Here is a 26,004-nt window from a genome sequence, read left to right as displayed (position 1 = left end):
CGGCAGAACAGATTCGGCTGAAAATTGGTAGGGAGGTAGCTTAGAGCCAGGAGATGGATATAGGATACTTTTTATCCCGTTCTACAGCGTTCCCGTGTGACTTGACATGAAACGTCAGTCACTATAAAACGTGGTATAACAAAAAAGAATCAGACTTGGAATAACAAAACGCAAATGACAGCTATGTAATTGACGTAAAATGACAGCTATGTATTTACGTATGGATGACAATTTGATATTTGTAAGAAATCAATATTAAAACTATTTCTATTAAATAAATAATTAACAAGTGGATTGAAGTGAAGTGAAGTTTAATTAATAATGCCGCGACCAAGACGATCGAATCTTTCCCGACAAAGCCGTAATGCAAGAAGAATACAAAATACTGCAAATGAAAGGACTGAAGAAGAACAAGAAATTGCTCGTGAACAGCGCCGCGATAGTATGGCTCGACTTCGTGCTTCTCAATCACGAGAGCAAAGTGAAGCCGCCCGTGAAACAGCTCGGTTGGCAATGCAGAATCGTCGAACGAACAACAGAAGGCAACAAATAGATAATTTGCGACGCAGAACAAGATATTTAGCTGATTTGAATCGAGCAGCGTTTCGATACGATTGCAGCAATGATTACAGCTTGCATCCTAGCGTTTGCATTGGGCAAATGGACGTTGTTTGCGAGTATTGTGGTGCATTAAAGTTTTCCGGAGAAACGCCTGGATTATGCTGCCTTAATGGTAAAGTGAAATTGCCAGTGTTGACTCCGCCACATGAGCCATTGTATTCATTGCTTTGGGGCAGACATTATCGAAGAAGGAGGATTTAATCCGACATTTAAGGTATTTATTTTTGTACTTACATAGAATGTAGTTAAAGAATAACTTACTTTATCTATTGGTATGTATTATATTTGCTAATACTGAACTCTACTCTCCTACAGAAAAAGTGTTTATAACCCAGTTAATACTGTCTGGTTTTTATTTTGTAGATTGACGTATGGATGACAATTTGATATTTGTAAGAAATCAATATTAAAACTATTTCTATTAATTAAATAATTAACAAGTGGATTGAAGTGAAGTGAAGTTTAATTAATAATGCCGCGACCAAGACGATCGAATCTTTCCCGACAAAGCCGTAATGCAAGAAGAATACAAAATACTGCAAATGAAAGGACTGAAGAAGAACAAGAAATTGCACGTGAACAGCGCCGCGATAGTATGGCTCGACTTCGTGCTTCTCAATCACGAGAGCAAAGTGAAGCAGCCCGTGAAACAGCTCGGTTGGCAATGCAGAATCGTCGAGCGAACAACAGAAGGCAACAAATAGATAATTTGCGACGCAGAACAAGATATTTAGCTGATTTGAATCGAGCAGCGTTTCGATACGATTGCAGCAATGATTACAGCTTGCATCCTAGCGTTTGCATTGGGCAAATGGACGTTGTTTGCGAGTATTGTGGTGCATTAAAGTTTTCCGGAGAAACGCCTGGATTATGCTGCCTTAATGGTAAAGTGAAATTGCCAGTGTTGACTCCACCACATGAGCCATTGTATTCATTGCTTTGTGGCGAAACACAAGAATCACGCCACTTTCTTGCAAATACTCGAAAATACAATAGTTGTTTCCAAATGACGTCATTTGGGGCAGACATTATCGAAGAAGGAGGATTTAATCCGACATTTAAGGTATTTATTTTTGTACTTACATAGAATGTAGTTAAAGAATAACTTACTTTATCTATTGGTATGTATTATATTTGCTAATACTGAACTCTACTCTCCCACAGAAAAAGTGTTTATAACCCAGTTAATACTGTCTGGTTTTTATTTTGTAGATACAAGGACAGATTCACCATCGAATTGGATCATTACTACCTTTCGAAGATACACAGAATAAATTTTTACAAATATATTTCATGGGCAACATGGAAGAACAACTTGATCGACGCCTAGGGATCAATGCAGGAATGAAGCGAGCAATTATTCAAGACTTGCAGTGTCTGCTTCATGAACATCATGCGTTGGTCAGGTTGTTTAAGAGTGCTTTAGAGCAAATGCCAAATGATGACTATAAAGTTGTCATCAAAGCAGATAAACGACCATCTGGAACACACGAACGCACATTTAATGCTCCAACAGTAGACGAAGTTGCCATCCTGATTGTTGGTGAACAATTGGAAAAACGCGATATTGTGCTTACACGTCGCGATACTGGGCAACTGCAACAAATATCTGAAACTCATCGATCATATGACGCATTGCAATTCCCACTGATGTTTTGGCAAGGAGAAGATGGATATTATTTTAATATTAAAATGATAAATCCATTGAATGGTAAAGTATCAGTATCTTAATAATGGTTAATGTCTGTATTATTTGTCTTTGAAATGGTTAATTATCAAATTTTGAATTTCAGGTGAAGAAACTACAAAGAAAGTTAGCTCAATGAATTATTATGCATATCGTTTGATGATTCGTCAAAATGCTGACAACTATTTGCTGCGGTTTCGTCGATTGTTTCAGCCGTATTGCGTTGACATGTATGTAAAAATAGAAACGGAATGTTTAACATTTATTAGGTTGAACCAAGCCAAACTGCGTTCTGAGGAGTACGTCCATTTACGTGATGCAGTTAGTACTGAAGGAAATGCAGCTAATATTGGTCGATTAACTATTCTGCCGGCGACGTACATTGGTAGCCCACGTCATATGCATGAATATGCACAAGATGCAATGACATATGTTCGTCATTACGACCGGCCAGATCTCTTTATTACTTTTACCTGTAATCCAAAATGGATAGAAATTACTCAATTGCTGCTTCCCGGACAAACATCAAATGATAGACACGACATCACAGCACGTATATTCAGGCAAAAAATTCGGTCCCTGATGAACTTTATTGTTAAACAACGCGTCTTTGGAGATACTCGATGCTGGATGTATTCAATCGAATGGCAAAAGCGAGGCCTGCCGCACGCACACATTCTTATTTGGTTAGTGGAAAGAATTCAGCCTGACCAAATAGATGATATCATATGTGCCGAGATTCCTGATCATGAAGTCGATCCAGACCTACATGATGTTGTTACTACTAATATGATTCATGGACCGTGTGGTGCCATCAATCCCCAATCACCTTGCATGGTCGATGGAAAGTGCTCTAAACGATATCCACGGAAATTAACGGCGGAGACTGTCACTGGCAACGATGGGTATCCGCTGTATCGGCGTCGATCACCAGATGACAACGGTCGAACTGTCACAACGAAAGTGAAAAGAATGGATTTCGTTGTCGACAACAGTTGGATTGTTCCATATTCGCCACTTATTTCTAAAACGTTCAAGACACATTGCAACGTTGAATACTGCAATTCAGTTAAGTCAATAAAATATATTTGCAAATATGTCACGAAAGGCAGTGATATGGCGGTTTTTGGATTGCAATCCTCAAATACCAACGATGAAATTTCACGCTATCAAGTTGGTCGTTATGTGAACTGTAATGAAGCGATTTGGCGTATATTCGCATTTCCAATTCACGAACGTCATCCTACTGTTATACATTTGGCGGTGCATCTGGAGAATGGTCAACGAGTATATTTCACGGCTTCAAATGCTACGCAACGTGCTGAAACACCTCCAGCAACTACACTGACCAGTTTTTTTGCAATCTGCCAAAGCGATCAGTTTGCACGAACTTTGCTTTACTCGGAGATGCCACGTTATTATACTTGGAATGCTTCATCCAAGAATTTTCAAAGACGGAAGCAAGGTGATGCGGTTCCTGGGTATCCAGATGTGCGTTCTACTGATGCTCTTGGTCGTATGTATACAGTTCATCCAAAGAATGATGAATGTTTCTATTTGCGGTTGTTGCTGGTAAATGTGCGTGGGCCAACTTCATTTGAGACACTACGAACTGTTAATGGTGTAATATTCCCAACATATCGTGCTGCATGTGAAGAATTGAACTTATTAGAAAACGATACCCATTGGGATACGACAATCGCTGAAGCCATTATCTCTGCATCTCCAAGTCAGATACGCACATTATTCGCTATCATAATTTCGACATGTTTTCCATCAAACTCATGTAACCTGTGGCACAAATACAAGCATAGTATGTCAGAAGATATTTTACATCAAAGTCGTGTCAGTTCCAGAAATCACGATATTGAGATGAATGAGGAGATACATAATCGTGCTTTACTCTTGATCGAAGATATGTGTTACCTCATGTGCGGTAATTTATTAATCAGGTTAGGAATGCTAGTGCCAAATCGTGAAATGAATGACGCATTTAATCGAGAATTGGAACGGGAACGTAAATATGATCACCAGGAATTAGATTTAGTAGTTCAAAGGAATGTACACCTGTTGAATTACCAACAAAAGGAAGTTTATGATGCTTTAATGAAGGCAATCGCTGATGAAAATGGTGGTTTATATTTCCTAGATGCCCCTGGTGGAACTGGCAAGACATTCCTTATGTCATTAGTTTTAGCAACTGTTCGGGCGAGATCCAACATAGCGGTTGCAGTTGCTTCTTCTGGAATAGCAGCCACATTGTTAGAAGGATGCCGTACGGCTCATTCAGCATTCAAATTACCGTTAAATCTTCAAACTATTGAAGAACCAACGTGTAATATTGCAAAACACTCAGCAATGGCCAAAGTTTTAGCGGCATCGAAAATCATCATCTGGGACGAATGCACAATGGCGCATAAACGTGCATTAGAAGCACTTAACCGAACATTAAAAGATTTACGCAATGACTCGAGATGTTTTGGAGGAGCAATGATTTTATTGTCTGGCGATTTCCGCCAAATACTGCCAGTAATTCCAAGATCTACGGCTGCCGATGAAATAAACGCTTGCCTCAAATCGTCAAATCTATGGCGCTATGTGAAGAAACTGCAGCTGACAACAAACATGAGAGTTACATTGCTTAATGATACATCTGCTGAAGATTTCTCGGAGCAATTGCTGACTATCGGTAATGGTCAAGTACCTGTCGATGAATCGAGCGGATTAATATCATTTCCAAATAATTTCTGTAATTTTGTCTCATCAAAAGACGAACTTATCAACAATGTATTTCCAAATATTATTTCTAACTACAAAAATAATGAATGGTTGAGTGAGCGAGCAATTTTAGCGGCTAAAAATAAAGATGTAGATGACCTGAACTACATAATTCAAAATAAGATCATTGGAACAATGCATTCATTCAAATCTATTGACTGCGTCACAAATAAAGATGAAGCCACCAACTATCCAATTGAATTTTTAAACTCTTTGGACGTGCCTGGCTTACCACCGCACAATTTACGCCTAAAGGTTGGCTCCGTAGTAATCATGCTTCGAAACATAAACCAACCAAAACTGTCCAACGGTACGCGTTTGGTGGTTAGTAAATTGATGAACAATGTAATTTACGCTACGATAATGATAGGAAAATTCAAAGGTGAGGAAGTTCTCATTCCGAGGATCCCGATGATCCCAACCGATATGCCGTTTGAATTTAAAATACTTCAATTTCCGATACGTCTTGCATTTGCCATGACCATCAACAAATCACAAGGCCAATCCTTAAAAGTTTGTGGTTTAAATCTAGAACATTCATGTTTTTCACATGGTCAATTATACGTGGCATGTTCACGGGTCGGAAGACCATCTGCGTTGTTTGTTTTTGCGCCTGATAATAAAACAAAAAATGTCGTGTATCACAAGGTACTTAAGTGAAGAGCAACCTATGTGCTAAAATACAGAAATAATAATGAATGATTAATGTAGTTATTTAATTTTTTTTTGTATTTTTTCCAAAAAAAAAACACAATCTGCTTATTTATTGCCATTAAGGCGGAACAAAGTTCGCCGGGTCAGCTAGTATATATATATATATCTTCCAAAGGTTTTGAAAAAAAATATAAATTTGTCAGTGTGGGATTCCATTTTCGTCCCGACAAAGAAGTAAAAAATTGAAACATCAAACATTTTGGATGTGAGATTTGAAAGCGTTTTAACATAGCACCTACATAAGGCTGTGGAGTCAGATAGAAAATGATAGAATCCGTTCCGACTCCAGCTACTAGAAGTTTAAAGCCTTCGACTTCCGTTTCCGACAATGACTCCATTATCTCAAAATCAGTCTACTCCCACTACACGACTCCGACTACAACTCTGACTCCTTCATCCCAAAATCAGTCTTACTCCGACTCCAACTCCACAGCCCTAAGTAAAATACAGTAGATGAAAATCATGAATAAAAGCGCTAGATGGTCTGCGTTCTTTCATCATGCGTAAGATGCACTATGATAGAATGGTACAAAGGTCATTTCATAAAACTATGTTGTAAAAGCTTAGATTACATGCCTGAATGTTAAATAGATCAGATGTAAGAGAAGGGGAACTTACTATTCACAGCGTCCTCAGTAGTGGAGAATCCCTTGAACTATGTGCTGCCACTCAGTTGGACAAATAACTGCAACAGAATGAACAAACTTGTCTGAATCCGGGGTAGGGGGTTAAATTTAGGTTATAAAGTAAACTTCCGATTGTCAACGGTCTTTCGTACTTTCAGACAAAGAAGAATATTGAGTTTGATTAACTTTGTTGTTATATTCACCCATTTTTACTTAACAAGTGCAAAATTTACGTGAAGACATCTATATCTTTTTTCCCACTCCATTTTAATGACATCAAACCTTCCAAGATTACAAAACCCTGATTTGTCGATACTTACTTTTAGACCTACATTACTAACGCGTGTAAACAAGAAACCAGATCAGTTTTTCGCAAAAAAAACTCCCTTCTTCTGTAAGATTTTGCTGCAACCGAGCTTGATCTGCTTCAGTTAATCTGTCTGTATGATCTTTTCGCACATGTGTGCAGTCCATTTGCAGGAACGAGCTACCCATTTTACATTTTAAATATTTTATTTCATACGCTATTATTGTTCTTAGCTACAGGTTAAATCTATGCTAGTGTGATTCATATCTTTGAGCTACTGCGTGTATGAGTATCACTTTTTACCCATTGTGCGGATTTGAAAATCTGGATAGGATTAGCATAAAAACAAGTGAGGTTTGCTTAGGACAACAAATAACTTGAAACGATGTAGGATGGGAACTGAACCAAGGTATTCGCTCATTATTTCTGGATTTTATACCGGTATAAGCTTCATCAGGTACGCGTAAAAGAAGTGCAAGAGAAAGCTTGACAGATCCGAAAATGGCAACGAAACATTGAATGAAATTCGGAAGTATTACAGTAAATCTCATTAATATGGAAGTTGTTAAACCGAACTTCTCTTAATCTGGAAAGTCATTTAGAAGTACGTACGGTATAAATAAAATGCGAGTTAATTCAATAATGTTTTTTTTTTTTTTTGGCCTGCATACTAATGTAGGGACACAATATACTTAGTTTTCTTTTAGTTTTATATTTCCTTTCAAAATACAATTTTACTGTGAACTGTTATTTGTTATGTATTTATGTACCTTCGCTCAATTTGTAACTTATTTTGTTTAATCCGTATCATTAATTCATACGACCTGGATTCCCTATTAATCCCGATAAATGAAGTCTTATTTTACATACTTCGTTACCAATGGTTGCTGAAGATACCGTGAGGTTTCTAAAGGCATGGCAAACCTCATAAAATTAATTTGAGACTAATTTAAGAGAGCTCTAAAAAATAGTTACTTTTGTGGACATTTTCATTATAAATTAAACAGCTAAAGAGTCACATGCTATATTTTTATTTTTACCTGTTTCAGTAAATAAAGTAAAATTCCGTTATAACGAGCTTCAATAAACTGCGATTGGCGTTCACAATATATGTGAATGTGCAATGTAATGTAATGTATTTACGTAACGTAATGCCAAGTGATCGGGGTCGAAAATGTATTTCGCTGAAACGGATATTTCGTTATATTTGTATTCGTTATAATGGGATGTCACCCTATTATTTACGGCAATCTGAAAAAGGAGTAGCCTGAGAAAAAAATCTTCTCATGTCGCTGAATAATCTTAAATTTACAAAATAAGTAAATATTTCTACTGCCAGATCTAGGGATTTCTAAAAATAGTTTCTCGAATAGAGCATAATACAAAGATCATTTTCAGAATCAGTGTTATTTGAGGAGACAAAATACCAAGGAATCAATAATCAGCAGTTAAAACGCTTGGAAAAGCTCAAATTTAAAAGCTTTGTCTGATTGGGTTATGAAAATTTTGTTGAATAATCTTAAATATGATCCAAAATTTATTTCAAGTAAATGAAACTAACATATTCACCCGAAGATAAAATATTAAATTTTCTGCGCAAAAGTTTAGGATGATCATTTAATATAATTGATATTAATATCAGAAACTTTCAATGCCAGCACATATATTTTCGATCAAACTAAACGTTTAAACAGGGATAATTATATCATTTTAACATGCTTGTAATTCGTATGCGATATTTTAAGAATATTTCCTCATTTGTTATACAAGTGGATTTTTAAACTAAAAATCGTTTTGACTTGCAAAATAAAACTTCGGAACTGAAAAACTGTAAATATATATTTTTGAAATGATGTTTAATTTATGTAGCTGTTAAATGATTATATTGATAGCGTTTAATAAATTAAACGAAAGAAATATACTTGTTTAATCATGTGGCACCTAGTAATGGTATGTTCGACTTTGTTGTCATCGTTCAACCACATGAAAATTTACACATTTGAAAAATCTTTTCAAAGAAAAAATATGAGTGCATAAAATATCAAGGAGCTCTTAAAATAAGCTAGATGGAAGGGAGGGGAGATAGAAAAAACTTTTTCATAGTTTTTATTCATTGATTTTTGTATCATGTGCCTTGTACCAACGAAAAGAAACAAATCGAAATCCTTCACCCCTTCTTTTACATTACGTTCTTATTGTTGTGCCCTAAGATAGAGTGGTGCTATTACCTAAAAAATGTAGCCCAGAGGCTCAGTGCTAGAGCTTCGCGCTTCCACGCCACAGGTCCAGGTTCTATCCCTGGGTCAGGCATTGTCGACTCTGCCGTTCATCCCTTCAGTGGATCGATAAATTGAGTACCAAGAGTGCTTTGGAACTAAACCCTTGGGGTTCCGCGTTAAGTTGACCGCCTAACCAGAACATCTACCTAGCACCCTAGAGCCCTTGGTCAGGAAGACAGATGGTCACAGCAGATCTTGGCCCCCATGAGCTGTCGTGCCATGAGCTGTCGTCGGTTTGGTTTACTACCTTAAAAAGTTGAAAATTGTTGTTGGAGGATAATTGACTAAAGCATCAAGGGATGACACCTCCACTCAATTACGAACCCTTCATTGAACCTTAATCGAAGATTAAACGTTGAAGTAATTAATTTAACGTTGTAGATCTGTGAAGCTTTCCATTGTTTCCTGCTGCGAATGAAACTTTTTCTCATACCATTCATCATTAAGTAGCAAAGATCAATGCTTTAACTCCATGTTTTTGATAGTTTAAATCAAGTTTTATATATTTAACATTATGTCAGGGAAAGATCACACAACCGATGATTACAACATATAATAATGCAACCAATTTTCAGAAATTGATACTCATATTGCAATATTTTGTTGAAAGTCAAAAATGATCTTTATTTTATGTAAACAGATTACGTTCATGACATTAGCATTTTATATATTAATTGAAATTTAATAATATTTGAAGCAGTTTTTTTAATTAAAGTTATGTTTATTTTTATTTTTAATGTCATATAAAATGTGTCACGTACATGCGAGGCAAAGTGACGTAACGCATTTTTTTACTTCTATCATTTGTTAAATGACTTACGTATTCGTTTAATTATCAATTCATTTACATTCTTTTATAAGATAATTCACTTATTTCTTCTCTCATTCTCTTATTCATTCACTATTTTAGTCACTCATTCACTAATTTTTTTATTCATTCGCTCTATTTTAGTCACTCATTCACTTACTTTCCTCTTTATTCACTATTTTAATCACTCATTTTTTTTAAACTCTTGCATAAACTATTTCTTTTTATTCATTTATTATTTCATATATGCAAAATTACTTTTGTGTAAATAATAAACTTTAAAATTATATATTAATGTAAGGCTCTCGGCAGGTCTAGGGGTATTCTTCATACAACGAAGCATAATGACGATATCATACACTGATAGAAATTTAATAACCAACGGCACAAGACAAATCAGAAACATAAATCACAAAACGTATACTAAACCATCAACATCGATACGTCCACTTCATCCATTCATCACATCATTCTGTTTCACTCTTCCCGCCAACACTGGTCGCGTCGCGCATAATCTGTCTACGAGCGTAGGAATAATAAAAACATAGTTCACAAGAATTTGAGTTCTTAGAAAGTATCACATCACCACATTAATGTATGCAAAGCACTTTTCGGAAACAGCAAAAACAAGTCTTGTCTTTTAACTTAGCAACACTGCTATTGAACACACGTGAATCGATTATTTCAGAAAGGGCCTAAGTTACTTTTCTTTTTTTTTTCTTTTTTAAATTGAGTTAGCTTGGGTTTTTCCATATTTATATGTAGAGGCATCGACTAGTGTAGCAGGCAAGTCATTCCTTGTACAACAAAGCACTTTATTTAGGGGTCACATTTTTCGCTTAGTGCAGGAAGGAAGAAATAGTAAGACGCAATGGCAAGATTATCGAAGAACTAAATTTTTTGGCGTTATGAAGTAAAAACAAGTAACTCCTTTAGTGTAGCATAATTTCGGTAATGGTAAGTTCGTCAGTTCGGGGGGTTAGGCGAAGGGAGGGGGGGATTTAAAATCACGGAATCGGAATGAAATTCGATAATTTCTTAGGGGTTTTATTAACTTTACTCTAGGAAATGCAACAAAACTGTATGCTTTCAGTGAGATATGCGTTGGCCAAAATAAAAACAACACTGCAGGAGATTTGTTCAAGAAATAACAGTGCAGAAATTTAACAAGATTGCTGATGAGTTTCCTCTGAGAGGACCTTTGTTTCCCTTAGCAACTGGAATTGTAGGACTGTAAAACGAATGTTAAACAAATATGAAAGGTTATTTCCTTGTGAATTCTGATTTCTTATACGAGAAATCCTGAAATTACATCAAGATTCACCGTCACATCTGTTGAAAAAAATGAAATCAGTAAATGCTAAAACAGGGCCCTTTATTTTTTAAGAGGACTTATCTCCCAAATTGAAATTTTGGACAAAAATTCTACTGGGCGACAAATGTTTTCAATTATCAACATTCATGACGTTTAAATATTCCATAAACCATCAAAGGAAAGGTTTCAGACTAGCTATTACATAAACGGTTTTCAAGAGAATATTGCAAAGTAACGCTTGTCGGCTGAACTACCTTTGCCTATATTGAGTATAAAGGGAAAATTTTCATAATGTTGGAAGAAATAACAAATATGAAGATGATTATTCAATGCAATTTTGAGCATAAGTCATACTATAATACTCGTATGTACCTCGAACTTGGTACACAAAACTAGACAAGAGATGGATAGAAAAAAAGAATTCCATGGAGGAAAGATTTCATGAATATGAACCAAGTGACACATGTAAAACTTTTGCATCTTTTTTTTTTTACACCAGACTTTCTTATTTCTCTCTCACTAAAGCAAGACTAGAGAAAGAAGAAAATATACGATGCATTGTCTTAAGATAACGAATTTGTGAATACGGACTCCACTAATTATTTTTGTTACTTTTCTATGTTATTTTTTATTATCAGAAATTAGTTTGTAACAAGTTTGTTTCATTTGATTTACATTTTCATCGCTCTAAACTAGTCTTTAAGAATATTTATTGCAGAAAGGGCATAAGTCTGAATTAAAAAAAGTTTTTTTAATTAATTTCAGTGACGAAATGAAACTTAATTTAAGGTGAGGTAATGATACTACTGGTGGATAGATTAGTTATGAAAAATTTCGTAGAATTTAGTACATTTCAGAATGAAATATCCACTTTTTATTTTCTTGGAAAGTTGCGTTAATTGGACTTATGCCCTTTCCGAAATAATCGATTCACGTATAGACACAAAAGAGAGAGAAAAGATTAGTCATGAAAAATTTCGTAGAATTTAGTTCACTTCTGAATGAAATAAACACTTTTTATTGATTCCTGGAAAGTTGCATTAGTTGGACTTACGCCCTTTCTGAAATAATCGATTCACGTATAGACACAAAAAAAAGAGAAAACAGACTACAGTACAGAGAAAACAAAGAGTAAAACGCTTCAAGTTCGTTGAATTATGTTGTGACGTTCTTCTAATTATTATACGCCCTTGTAACACAAAAAACCGTAAATTTCATTTTTTTACTTTCTTAACGTAGCTTAATAAAGAGAAGAGAAAGCTGTATTTAGTTACGACATGAATAAAGTTTCTAAAAAAATATTATGCAAAGTATCTTTCTCCGAAGTGACGTGCAATAATCTCTTATTAAAGAAACTTCTTACTGTTTCAGATTTTCCTGCGCTTTTCGTAAACTTAATTACCTGTTTTGATTTAGATAACATAAGGGAAAATTCGTTTATTATCTTTTGTAAAAAAAAAGTAAAAAAAAAAAAGCTTTCCGTTGGAAAAAAAGAATTTGAAGAGCATACCTTTCAATTCTTATTTTGAAAAAAAAACGTTCAACTAAAGAAACATGTACGATATTTGGTGCTGAAAATGTTGAAATTATATCCCTTTATTCATAAAATATTAAATCTTTTATGCATTTTCACGCTTGGAAAATTCAATTATGGGAACCACGGTTTCAGAACCCGCACGTATTCTGAACATTAACTCATGCAATTCCACAAGGTGGTATTTGCATTGATATAACTTCCGAAGTCCTCTGCGCAAATATTGGCTAACTTTGAAAAACACACTTTATTTTGATAATTGCGTTGCGAAAGAGTGATAAGTCAATATCCGACAAAACGGGGTTTTCAATTTGAGCTTGCTTTGTGTTTTGAACCACTGGTTTAAACCATTAAATTGCAAATTCTAAAGAGTAGTAGTAATACATAGTTTATAATTTCAATAGAATCTGAGGAGAACATTATATCTTGTGAACAATACATTCATCGTCTTACTATGCAACAGTTTCATTGATTTTTTTTTTTTTTTTTTTCGATTTCAGTCAGCTTTTGCAAATTACATTACCGAATCAATACACGAAGCTCCCAAGCTTTGGGATCCCTTTCCAGAAACTTATTTTCGTAACAATTCACTCTTTAGAAAGTTACTACGTGTTTGGTCTTAAATATTTAGTTTTTGCATTGCTAGCTAATATATCTTTATATTCACAGTTTATGAATTAAACTCCTTACTATTATTCAAAGAGTATTGCTCAAATACTTTCACAAATTATTGAAAATAAACTGGAATCGAGAACACATTATCTCTTTAGTTATTACCCTACGAAATTATTACTTTCATTAAAGTACTTATATTACATCTTCAAATGCTCAAACTTTTAAACTCAGTTAAAATTGCTTGCGTACTCTCCGATAACAAGATGAGGGCGATAATATTTACATATCACAGCACTGAAATATTTGTAAAATAATCATATTTTTGTTTGTATTACTACTGAGATATATTTTACGTGCAATAAAAGATATACTATTGTGTTTTCGAGTGAACATATACATGGAGACAAATAAACTAAAAAGTGCTAACAAATTTTGGATGCTTGGAAATAGGCAACGAAGCTATATACTGTCCCAAAGCTATGGGACAAATCGTTCATTTTTTATTATTACACAGCACAATGATTTAAGAAAAGTCAAGAATGGATTAAGCTTTTTATGAAAATACAAATTAGCAGTTAGCAAAAAGAGTTTGATTGAGGTCAAAATGACCCCTCCCGTAATTCTAGTGTTAATAAAGAAAGTAGTGCCTGAAACCAAGCGAAGCCTTGAAAATTTCGAGTTAAAAATGCTAACAACTCCCACTGTAATTAAGTTAGAGGATTGGAACAAGTTGCATAGAACGCAGAAAAATCGGCCCTTTCTAACGATTGAAATATAAATATGTGTGATTTTTAACCCCATGTATTGAAATTTATGTGAAAATTTGACCAAAATTGGAATATAAAACGAGCTGATGTGTGCATCACATTACTTCCTTTTACACTAATTTAATGATAGTAGTGCCTTAGAGTAAGCAAAGAAACAGTTTAAACATTTTTACTCCTAGTTCGTCATTAACCGATGCGGTTTACAAAGCGGTACAAAAAGCGATTTACAGAGAATAATTCGTTCAATATCGGCAATTTTAACATGATTGAATGGATAACTCTCTAAATATCGCCAATAGTGTCAATTTAAAACAACGGAAAATATATTTGCCTCCAAGTTGGTGACAAAACTTGGCGACCAAAAGCTTGCCGATGTATGCCAAATGTTCAACAAATTAAAACATCACTTGAGATTGTATTGGTATTAACGCTGATTTTTCACGGTGAGTAATTTTAACGCTGACGTAAAAGACCCCCCCCCCCCCATGCAACCAAAATGGAAGGTGCAGAATTAGACCCCACTAGGCGTCTACATACCAAATTACAACTTTCTACGAAATACCATTCTTGACTTATGCGAGATACGTACACACGTACGTAGATACGCTAATACAGACTTCACGAGAAAACTTGTGGTAATTAACTCGGGGATGGTCAAAATGGATATTTCGGGCGTCCATACGTTTTTATTTGCACTTGCGGTAGGGTCGAAAAAAACACTCGTATTTATTCGGGGATGAGTAAAATAGAATGTTGGACTGAAATTTGAAGGGATTTTTTTTTTTCGGGAATACAATACTTCCTTTACTATGTAAAAGGAAGTAAAATTCACAACAGAACTTTTGCCAACTGTTCTTTAAACCTTTTCCGGGGGCAAAGAAGCAAACTGAACATTTCAGCGAAATCAAACAGGTTGTTCCTGAGGTTTTTTTTTTTTTTTTTGGAGACTTCAGTTTATACTATGAAGAGGTGTTTTGTATAATGAGTCACGAGCCTGCGAGACAAAGTGAAATAATGTATTTTGTTTGCATCTTCTATCATTTGGTAAATGACTTACGTATTTGTTTAGTAATCAATCCATTTACATTCCTTCATTTGATAATTCACTTATTTATTCGCCCATTCACTTATTTTCTTATTCATTCAATATTTAAGTCGCTAATTTCATTACTCATGCATAAATTTATTCTTTTATTAGTTGCATTGGTCGGCGTTGCACGGTCTACCTCAAAAATATACGTATATTCATCGTTCGCAGCATTTTATATAATGATATAAATTTTCCCGTTTTCATTGCATTTCCTATTGCTGATCCACTCCTTTTAGTCAAAGCGCGATATTAGATAGCCTTCCTCAATAAATGGACTTTTTAGCACAAAAATAATTTTTCAATCCGAACCAGTAGTTCCGGAGATTAGCGCCTTCAAACAAACAAACTCTTCAGCTTTATATTATTAGTATAAATTTGTATATTGTCTCATTATCTATTCATTAATTTATTCATTATTTTGTTTCATGATCTATTTAACCAAAAATATTTTTAATACTCAATTAAAAAATATTTCATCCGAAAACAAAACTTTCTTTCACTTTGTCTCGTGAAAAAAATGAAAAATTTGACTATTTTTTTAAAATTCAAATTTACTGCCGAAAATTTAAAAAAAAAATACTAAATTGTTCCAAGAAAGTTTTATTACAAAATACATTTCCTTCTTCATGTACTGTATTTCTAACTAGTTCACCTTGAAAAAGGTAAGTAATCCCAACTATTTCACTTTGCCCCACATTCCCATGATTAATGCACAGACGCAAGTGTAAAACTTTATACTAAGCAGAAGATATACTGATTTTAATTTTTAGAAAAAATTAAGGAAAGTAGGAATTATACTATAAAAGTTCAAGCTTTTTTTTTGCGCTCAAACGAGTATTCATAACCACATAAAACATGACTTTAACAATTTAACAACGGCGTTAAAATTGCCCAAATATGTCAAGATTTTTCAAAGATTTTTTTTTTCTTCGTATTTTTCATTATGTGTTTAAAATCATTTTGCAACTTAGAACAATGTAGAATGTTGGGGAAAAATAAACAACGCTTATGAAACATGAAATCGGAAAACATCAAATGCAAGTGTCTCGCAATACAAGACTTTTTTTTTTCAATAAAATAGACGTGTGTATAAAAAAGAACATCCGACAAAAGCATTGTCTGCACAAATTTATCCTTTTTTTTCCTACTCACAAATGCTTTTTATATTATATTTATAAAAAAAAAGGTTATCAAACTGAAGTAACGGAAAAATAGAAGAAACGTGTTAACATTTTTCAGAATCAATAAAAAGTAAGTAAAAAGAGAGAAATTCTTCAGAAAAAAAATAGTTGAATAGCAATATTTTCTTCCCGATTTTCGATATTCTTATATAAAATGCATTTTTTAAAACATTTAACAGTTTAAACAAAGTCTTAACAAAAAAATTAAAAAGTTGCTTACCAAACAATATCTCTTTGTTACGGTATAGTATAATTTGTTAAAAAAATGTCTTTATCTTTGTTTCAATTCAATGACCACTATCAGTAATCATCATTCAGAAAACAGTTTTAAATTTTTCAATAGAATTCAACATATTTTTTATTTATAATGCATATTCATCGTCTTTTTTTTTTAAAGTATTATTTCAAAATTTGTCAGAAATGGATTACAAAAAGTTAAGCTGATAATCATATTTTCGAGGATAATAATTTAAAGAAAGTACATTCTTTAAATTATTTCCTAAATGTTGATGTTTCTACTTGCAGTTCTTCCTTTTTCTATTTTTCCCTTTTTATTATCAACTGAAAAAACAGTACAGCAAATAATTGTTTTAATTGACTGCTTCAACAAATAAATGACTTTTCTATTTTTATGGCAATAGGAAAATACTGGAGAAAATTTGTGTCTAAAAATTTAATTTGCACACAATACAGAACAATTTATTGATTCTTATTCCTGTTTCAAAAGAAATATTGTGCAGTCATAGTTGCTGACTTTTTTTTTACAAATGAATGTATTGTAATGGAAAGTTAATTATCTTTAAATTATAAAGTTAAAAGCAAATAATTTTTGCTTTTAACTGAAAGGGTACAAAAAATGAAAACAAAACCTCAATCATGATGATTATATGATTTTAACCACCCTGCAGTTAGCCCTTGCGCGTGAAAACTGCATTCATAGCGTGGAGGGGAGAATTCAAGAAATGCTTTGAAAATAAGCAGGCTCCTATCTGTTATTTTCCTTTCAAAACTCCACTGCGTTTCTTCCCCCCCCCCCCCACAGCACCTACTGAGCGGGATTTTAAGGGGGAGTGGAGGAACAACCTCCCTGTCAGTCAGTCTTTCTCTGCACGACCCAGCAAGAGCGACTAGTCGACCTTGACAGATCAAGGGACTTCGTAGAAGTTCTCTTGTTGGCTTAAGAAAGTACACTCTGTGCTTTCAACTCGTGCACTTACTGACTTACTAAATAACAAAATGTCTTAGCTATCTAAATGATAGTTGATATAAATACCTTTAAATATTACAACCAGTCTTCCTAATGTGTGAGGATTGTAAAATTATAAACGAGAAACATTGAACACAATTTTTTTTTTCTTTTCAACCCACACAAAAAAAATATATAGCCTCATATTTCTTATTAAGTATAAAAATCATTACAAAATAATTATTGAAAAAAATCTAATTATTTTTATTTATAAAATAACATAAAACTTGCATCACTTTTTTTTTTCTTTTTAAAATCAGCAAACAAATTTTGAATCCCATCTTCTGAACGTGGGAAACATATATATATGAGAGCAAGAAATACTTTAAAGCTAAATTACGCAATTTAGTGTTTACATACTTTGACTTAAAATGTTTGAAAAATTATTTTTTATTTTGAGAAAAACAGAATATAGGGTTGGGGTAAGTGGGACCCTTTTTTGGCATAGTTCGATTTTGAAGCCTTATACACGAGTTTTAAAGCAAAAAAATTCAAATTTATTGACTTATTTTATCTTTAACATTATTAATGAACACAAGTTTATAATTATTTCTTAAAACATTGTTTTAAATATTTTTAAAAAATAATTTTTTTTAAAAAAAATGACGTGGGTGTCCTACTTAACCATAGGAAGGGGTAAGTGAGTCACCCATCTTTTTCACCCATCATTAATAATTTTCCTTTCTTTTTTGTTTGTTTTGTGTTATATACGTAGTTACAAAACAATTCGATTACAAAATAAAATCCTTAATGTTTCATTTGGGTTAATTACTACAGTTTAAAGTACAGTTATATATACATATTTAAGGAAACGCTATACATCAGGTGAGTCACAGTAAAATGCAATGTAATTGAGTAATTTACAAAAAAAAAATCTAAACTCGTCAAAAACAACGTAACACAGGCCACTTCAACCTTATAGATGTGTTGACTGAGTCGAATTCTGCATTTCAAGTAGCTTTATCACAAGAAGTAATGGCATAGATAAACAAAACAACGTGCACTTGGAGATATCATTATCTGCTTGGCGCTGGGGAAAACTGGAAACAGTCATGAATGACACTTTTAAAAGACCTAGAACTTTTTTTTTTTCAAATTTTCAGACTTCTTCATTATATAAGAATTTTCCTTTTAAATGTATTTTATAGTTAAAAATAGTGTTTTTAATTGTAATTTATAATTGTTAAAAAGAAGAGATACTTTCGTATTACGCACTTTTAGATATTAGGCTGGTCATGTTTCTACAGTGTCTCTCTTTTCGCGTTGGTAATAAAGAGTTTTTTTTAGAGGGTATAGAAATTTAAGTTGGCAACACTGTTTGATATGTGTGTCATTTTGATAGCTGTCCCTTGTTTTGTGTTCAGTTCGGTTTGCCATTTCATCGTGAATAAACAACAAGGCGGCGCAACATGCCACTCAGCGCGAGTCACAATTGATTTATTGAAAGAAACGTTCGGTGAACGAATAATTTCGCGTAATGGACCCGTGAATTGGCCTGAAAGATCATGCAATTTAACACCACTGGACTACTTTTTGTGGGGCTATGTGGAGTCTCTGGTCTGCACCTATAAGCCACAGCCGATTGACGCCTTGGAGGAGAACATTCGCCACCTTATTATTAGTGACATACGGCCTCTATTGCTGCGAAAAGTGAGAAAATTCGACTTTCCGATTAGACTTTCTCCGAGCCAGCTGAGGTGGCCATATGCCAGGAATCATATTTAAATAAAGATGGCAAAGCTTCATCTTTCGAATAAAGCAACATTCATGGCAATTAACAACATTTAACTGTGTTTTATTTGAACCTAAAGTTCTTTACCTCTAAAAAAAACACCCTTTATCTTGACTGATGAAAATGATAGACATTCGAGGAAAAACGACCTCAGTTTCAAGAAGCAAGGGGATGTAAGTGCCAAAATTAAATCTTTAGTGATAGCCAGTGCAGATAATAAGGGAACCTTCCCTCTATTTTGTGACTAGAGATAGTACTAGTTGACCTGGTAGGTGCTGATATGCAGCATTATTTGGGAAAAAATTAATGAAAGCTTACCTAGGATCTAAACTTCAAACTGGTTTTACTCAAAACTTTAAAAAGCCTATATATATCCCTTTGCTTCTCACTACCTCCTTTGTAAAAGCTCGATATTTGGCTTCAAGATTGCAGAAATATTATTTTTAATTTCACAGACACTGTAAAAAAATTACCGACACAATGCACAATAAAGTATCTTGTTCATATTGAAAATTCAATAGCTTACATATTTTACAGTACAGCAACAACAGCGTTGAAACTACAAATACTAAAAATAGCATATACACTGTTACACTAAGCGAAAATAGATACACTAGCAGATGCAAAATTATTTGTATTTTAACTTTTTGATGGCATGTGAATAGGTGCTACCTCTCAACTCAGCTCCTACAGCCTTCAGCCTGCATTAGAACACTGAACGAGAGAACGTTTTCTGGAAATGACAGAATAATGACACATGATGTTTTCAATTTTGGTCGCTGCTTCTGCAATATTTTTCCTATGACAACAATAGGGAATGTGTTTGTGTTGCGAAAATACAGCTTACATTATTTCTCATTTACATAGAAAACACATTTTTTTTTTCTAGTGAATATGTCCTCACAAACTTGATCTTCTATCACTAAAGCCAAAACTTGTATTTCTAAAAATAGACATTGAAATGTGCTTTCAAGTTTTATGTTTCCAAAAAGGTCTTTTTCAACCTCCTCTTTACATACTGAACATGTTTCCTCGTTTTTTAAAAACATATTTTAAAATCACAGCATTCGTGTTGTTGCAGTTGCAAAAATATGGAAGTGTTTCTAATTCAAGCAGTTTTAGAAAAAATAAGAAAACATAACTTATAACCACATGAAAGGGACTACCAAGTTCAAATAGTTTTTAAAACATACTATTGTGTTTCACTTCAAATGATTGATTTTTTTTTTCAGAAGAACTATTTTCGTCCTAGAAATATGATGCTACATAAAACTAGATTTCCTCCCTTTCAACAAAAAGAAAAACTTCAAGATAAGAGCACTTAATTAAAAAAATAACAAGTTCCGAGACTTAATGAAAAACGATATCTTCTTCGAAAAGGAAGAGAAACGCAACATTTTTATCTTGACCTTTAAGTTAATGGAATTTTTTTTATTGAACATATAAATCTTAGTTTCATTTTTCTGCCAGAGTACGCTTTAATAAATTTAAGGTAGCATTAAAAATATAATTGAACACGACATTCTTTCTCATCTATAGTTTCTATTGCTGCGTAACTAGATTTTGTGATTTTCGCCATAAAGCTGTCTTCTACAATGGTATATGAATACTCTGCTTTCGATTTACCAAATAGTATCTGGTTCATCTCTATTAAAGTTATATTTAATTCATTCACTGCAAACATCAGTTAACGTCACTATTCATCAGTACGAAAGAAAGAAAGTCAGAAACAACGCATAATATATATATATATATATATATATATATAGTATAGTTGTGTTTATATAAGTTGTGTTTATCTGTTTCTTATACAAATCAAGTATTTGTCGAATCTTTGACAAATTTGACTGAGAGGTCTTTTGATGCATGGGGGGGGGGGGTAATTTAAAAAAATCGTAAGAGGTCTAAATTTTATTTTTAAGTCAGAAAAATTGCTCTTTTCTACACCTTGACGGGGAAATTCAAACTATTTTTTTTCTTGTATTTAGGCTTGATTATTGAACACTTTAATAAAACTTTTATTTTCAAAGTATACCGTGCATTTTGCCGAGCTAAGCAGCTGGTATAAAAAATTTAATTTCAGTAACTTAAAATAATATTTTATATATCGTTCTTAAAGGTCTATAACATAATAATGAAGCAGGTTTGCTCCGTGGCATACGTTTATTAAAGCTATTTAAATATAAGAAGAAAATATCGTTTGATAAAATGTTTTAAGCAATTAAAATTTGAGACTATCTCTAACTTCATGTAACTTTTCTATTCGTTGTAGTTAAAAACATGCATAATTAAATTTTCTAATAATTAAGTTCCGAAGACACAGTTATTTGTTTACATGCCAGAAAAGATAATTGACTTGATTTAGAATTAACACGACAACTTCAAGTATTATTTATTTGCTTCATACGATTACTTAAAAGTTTCAATGCTTAATTTGCAAATTAGGGGAATTTTGTTTCTTTTTTTATTGTCTTTTATTAGATGTTCTGCTTCGGCATAAGGGGGCAGTTCGGGTAAAAGGAAATATGGAGTTCATAGAAACAAAGTATGTTTTCATACTTGTGGTAATATTTGAAACTATTACACATAGAAACTATTCAGAGCGCTCGGCGCTCTTTCAAACAATTGTATAAACATCATCATTGTTTAAAGATGACAACAAAAGCGAAGTAACTATTGTCAAATCGCTTTGCTTGACTCGACGTTAAATCCCGGTTATCACAAATTTGCCATTTCAACTGCGCTTGCGCGCGGATTTTGCTGATTTCGAAACTCTTGCTCAAACTAATGAAAAACATTTAAATTTGTTAATATGAGATAAGAACAGATAAAAATTAGAAATTACAAAGCTTTCTTTGATTTAGTTTTTACGCCTCGGTAAAGATTGAGTTTTGCGTCTTAATTATTAATGGATTCGGAGTCTGATTTTTCTATCAAACAAAGGCCCTTTCGAGGGCCAAATTTTTAACCTCAGAAGAGCGTACTCAATCTGCAGCATCACTTCCAATACAAAGCCGAACCCTCAACTTAATACAAATGTATAATACTAAGCTGTTTACGCCTAACGTAAAATATCCGCAAAAGATGAATATTTGTAATATTCCGATCATTTTTGAAGTACATTACGTGCTTCACGTTTACGTTAAATAAATATTTCCAAACCAATAAATATTGAAGTGTAATTTTTCTCTTTTCTTTATAAATATTATCAGTTTTTCATATCCATAATGTCATAAAATGTATCCCGAAATTGCTGTGAAAATACTCTAATCGCATTCATTAATTTGTTGGGACTCTAGCACAACCTAAATATAAACAAGCAACACGAAATCTTAAAACAGAAAGCCCAAAAAGCAAAGTCCGTGTGCAAGCGCAGTTGAAATGGCAAATTTGTGATAACCGGGATTTAACGTCAAGTCTTTACTTGTCGTTTGGAAAGTTATTTAAAACACTTATTAAGAAATTTCACCTTTCCAGTAGTTTAAATTTGTAATTCGGATGCTTCCATTTACTCCATAAAGGTGCGAATCACCCCTTTGTTCCGAAGCAGAACAGAGAATAAGAGACAATTAAAAAAGAAACAAAATCCCCCTAATTTGCGAAATCAGCATGGAAATTTTTTAAGTAATCGTATGAAGCAAATAAATAATAGCGCAAGTTGCCGTGTTCGTTCTAAATAAAGTCAATCATTATGTCTGGAATGCAAATAAATAAATAGAGTAAGTGGAAAAAGTTTCTCATTATTCTTAATTTTTTCGCAGACATGGTCTTTTTGTGTGTACTTTAGTTAAATTCAGCGCATATTTAATTTTTTTTGTATAATGTTTCTTAGGGTGCTGATATACATATGATTTTAAATGGTGTCAGATTACGTTTTGAGAATTCAACGGGTTGCATGCTACCTACGAGCCAAGGATCGAGTGTGTAGAACTTTTAAAGAATCTAAAATGGTTTTGAATAGCACAATTATATATCTTTATCAGTCTCAAAAAGAACTAAATACGGTGTTTTACTCACGGTATTGTATTGGGTAAACAAAAACACTATTTCATTCGTTTACAAATAGTCTTCAAGCCATATTTTTCATAACTACAGTGGTGGTAAAAAAAAAAAAATTGCGTCACCCGCGCCGCAAAAGAGAAGAATATAATCCTGACTGCTTTCAGCACACAGTCAAGCATCCCGTATCCCAGATGATTTGGGGATGTGTTTCTGATTAAGGAGTTGGTGGGCTTCACTTTGTGCAAGGAACAGTAAACGCTCAGGTGTAAATTGGCATTTTGGAGGAGAAATTGCTTCCTACTATCCGGGATCACTTTACTTCAGTTCCAAACGTCATTTCCAGGATGATTATGCTCCGTGCCGTAGGGCAAAACTGGTAAGTAACAATTTAAAAAACCTTTATCCAGCCATTAGACGTAAATTGACATGTGGTTAAGTAATTTCTTTTCTCTAAACTCACACGCAGGTTCAGAAATGGAACAATGAGCATGGGGTCAGCAGTTTGTTTTGGCCCGGAAACAGCCCCGATGTACGTAAACAATTATCGGATTCCTGCTGTTAAATGTTTATTTCATAAGTTTTGCAGAATTTCACATACATTCATCGTTAATCGATCGACCAAAACTTCTCACATAACCCCATTGTTGTGAAAATACGAGGATGATGCAATTTTTTTACCAGCACTATAGTTACTCTCAGAGAGAGCAGTCTTAGAAACATAGTTTAGAATTTTGTGTCCCAATTCAACCAGAAAGAAGAATGGAATTACAGTTGAAACATTGTAATTCCGTTTCTCACTGCTCCAATTGAGCCCACAAAAATATTTAAACCAATAAACTATGCTTTATTTAGTGTTAGTCTCTGACTTAAGCTTACTTTTTTCAGAAATGTCGCATTTTAAAAGAGCTTAACCCTAGATATATTACACCTATTTGTGCCTTGCTCTGAACTTGTAAATTGCAAATGTTGTTAATTTAAGACAAGATCAGTCAGAAAATATTTTTACAAATTTTCAATTTGTTTTCATCCCGTATGAGTCGAAGTACTTCCAAGCAATATTTTTTGAAAATTTTCCCTACAGTAAGATAAAAACACACCTGTAGATTTTTTCTGTGTGTATAAATCTAAACTGACACTGAAGTTTACTTTCTGACGACATGTAATTACATTAAGATTCATCTTCTTTATATCCTAATACATCTTCTTTTAAATTTTCTCACATGTTCTACATTAACTTGACTTTCTTATTGTTCAAAATATTCATGCAAAAAATATTTTAAATTTTAAAAAGACGGACAGAATGTCTTTTGTTTGCGCAGATTCTTTTGTTAAGTCAATGCAAATAATGCAAATGGAACTCTGAAAGACTAACTACTTTTGACAAGGTGCATAATAAGGAATGATGCAACAGAGTTTATTTCTACTGTCTGAATTCAGACAGTTTATTTTTCTTTCTTAATATAATTTTAATTCTGCATATTTTCTTTTCTGCATTAAAATATGAATTTGATCATATTTGTTTTTGAAAAGATTGCTTCACACAAAACGGTCAATATTTTTCTGAGTAAATCGTTGTAAAAAGAGCTAGAGAACTCTTTCACTGATCCAGAAAGTTCATTATTAAAAAACTACTTCAAATTTATTTATTTTTTATATTTTTATTTCAGCCACCTGTGCCGTGGTTCCGGGTCCTGACCCGCAGTGTTCTGCTGCTGGATTTTCGAGGTGCAGAAAATCGTCTTTGCCCATGTTCTATGATTATGAAGCATTTAAAATATTCTTTAGCTATTCGTTTAGCTTTGAATGACCTCGGAAAAATTAAATCCATAGTGCAGTTTCGCACCGAAGAAAGCACAGGTGGAAACTGAACAGCAAAATTATCTAAGCCATTGATATTCACACTTAAAAAATGGCACATGAAAGGGTGAGGGCCATATTAGGAGATTGCACTAGGTCTTCAAAATGCTAAATCGCCATAACTCAGCCATTTTAGAACGGAAGAAAAACATCCAAATTTCAGTTTATTTCAGAATATTAATACACTTCTATGTGTGCACCTTTAGTAGATCTGAGAGCGTTTAGACAAACTTTTTGCCAGACACTAGCGCAGCCAGAATTAATAATCTTTAGGGGGAGGATTCAGTCATCAGAATCTCAATATGAACACAAAAAAATTACAATTATTAAAAAAATAACACTTTAAAGGAGGTCTGGGACACATAAATCGTCCAATTTTGCAAATTTTTTTATCATATTCAAAACTACTCCATTATTTTCTGTTTAAAAAGACGTTTGAATCTTGTTTCTATCTTACTAACAACGAAAGAAATAATTATTTTTGTTGCATGCATTTAACTAACATTGCATTTAACTTTAATAAAAAAAAACATTTACTGCAAAAAAAAAAAAAAATAAATAAATATCTTTTTTTTCGAGTTTTTCGAAATTTTTCTTAAAATATTTTATTTATTTATTTATTTTGAATTAATATGTTAATCGCCAAATAAAAATTAAATCTTTGATATTTGTGCATTGTTGTTTGAAAAAAAATAGAAAGTTAACCAAGAATATTTTGAGTTATAGCAATTTAAAGCAACCCCTTTTTTTTTCTTAGACAAATTTAATTTTTTTTAATATTTATGTTATGCTTTTGCTTATGAAATAGATCGTGAAACAGAGCAAAAAAAGTTCAAAAATCCAGA

General features: G+C 33.2%; 1 protein-coding gene across 1 annotated transcript; it reads left to right on the top strand.

Moving 5' to 3' along the window:
* The first annotated feature begins 1,093 nt into the window (after nt 1-1,093).
* LOC129219322 (uncharacterized) lies at nt 1,094-25,170 on the top strand. The gene is made up of 4 exons (XM_054853678.1): nt 1,094-1,684; nt 1,834-2,332; nt 2,415-5,734; nt 24,970-25,170. The coding sequence occupies exons 1-4, from the start codon at nt 1,094-1,096 to the stop codon at nt 25,168-25,170; spliced, it is 4,611 nt and encodes a 1,536-aa protein (XP_054709653.1).
* Nucleotides 25,171-26,004: the final 834 nt, after the last annotated feature.

This window comes from Uloborus diversus, chromosome 1 (assembly GCF_026930045.1).
Source record: "Uloborus diversus isolate 005 chromosome 1, Udiv.v.3.1, whole genome shotgun sequence".
Taxonomy (NCBI): Eukaryota; Metazoa; Arthropoda; class Arachnida; order Araneae; family Uloboridae; genus Uloborus; species Uloborus diversus.
Note: the sequence above shows the minus strand (reverse complement) of the source record. Positions and strands in the feature narration are given on the sequence as shown.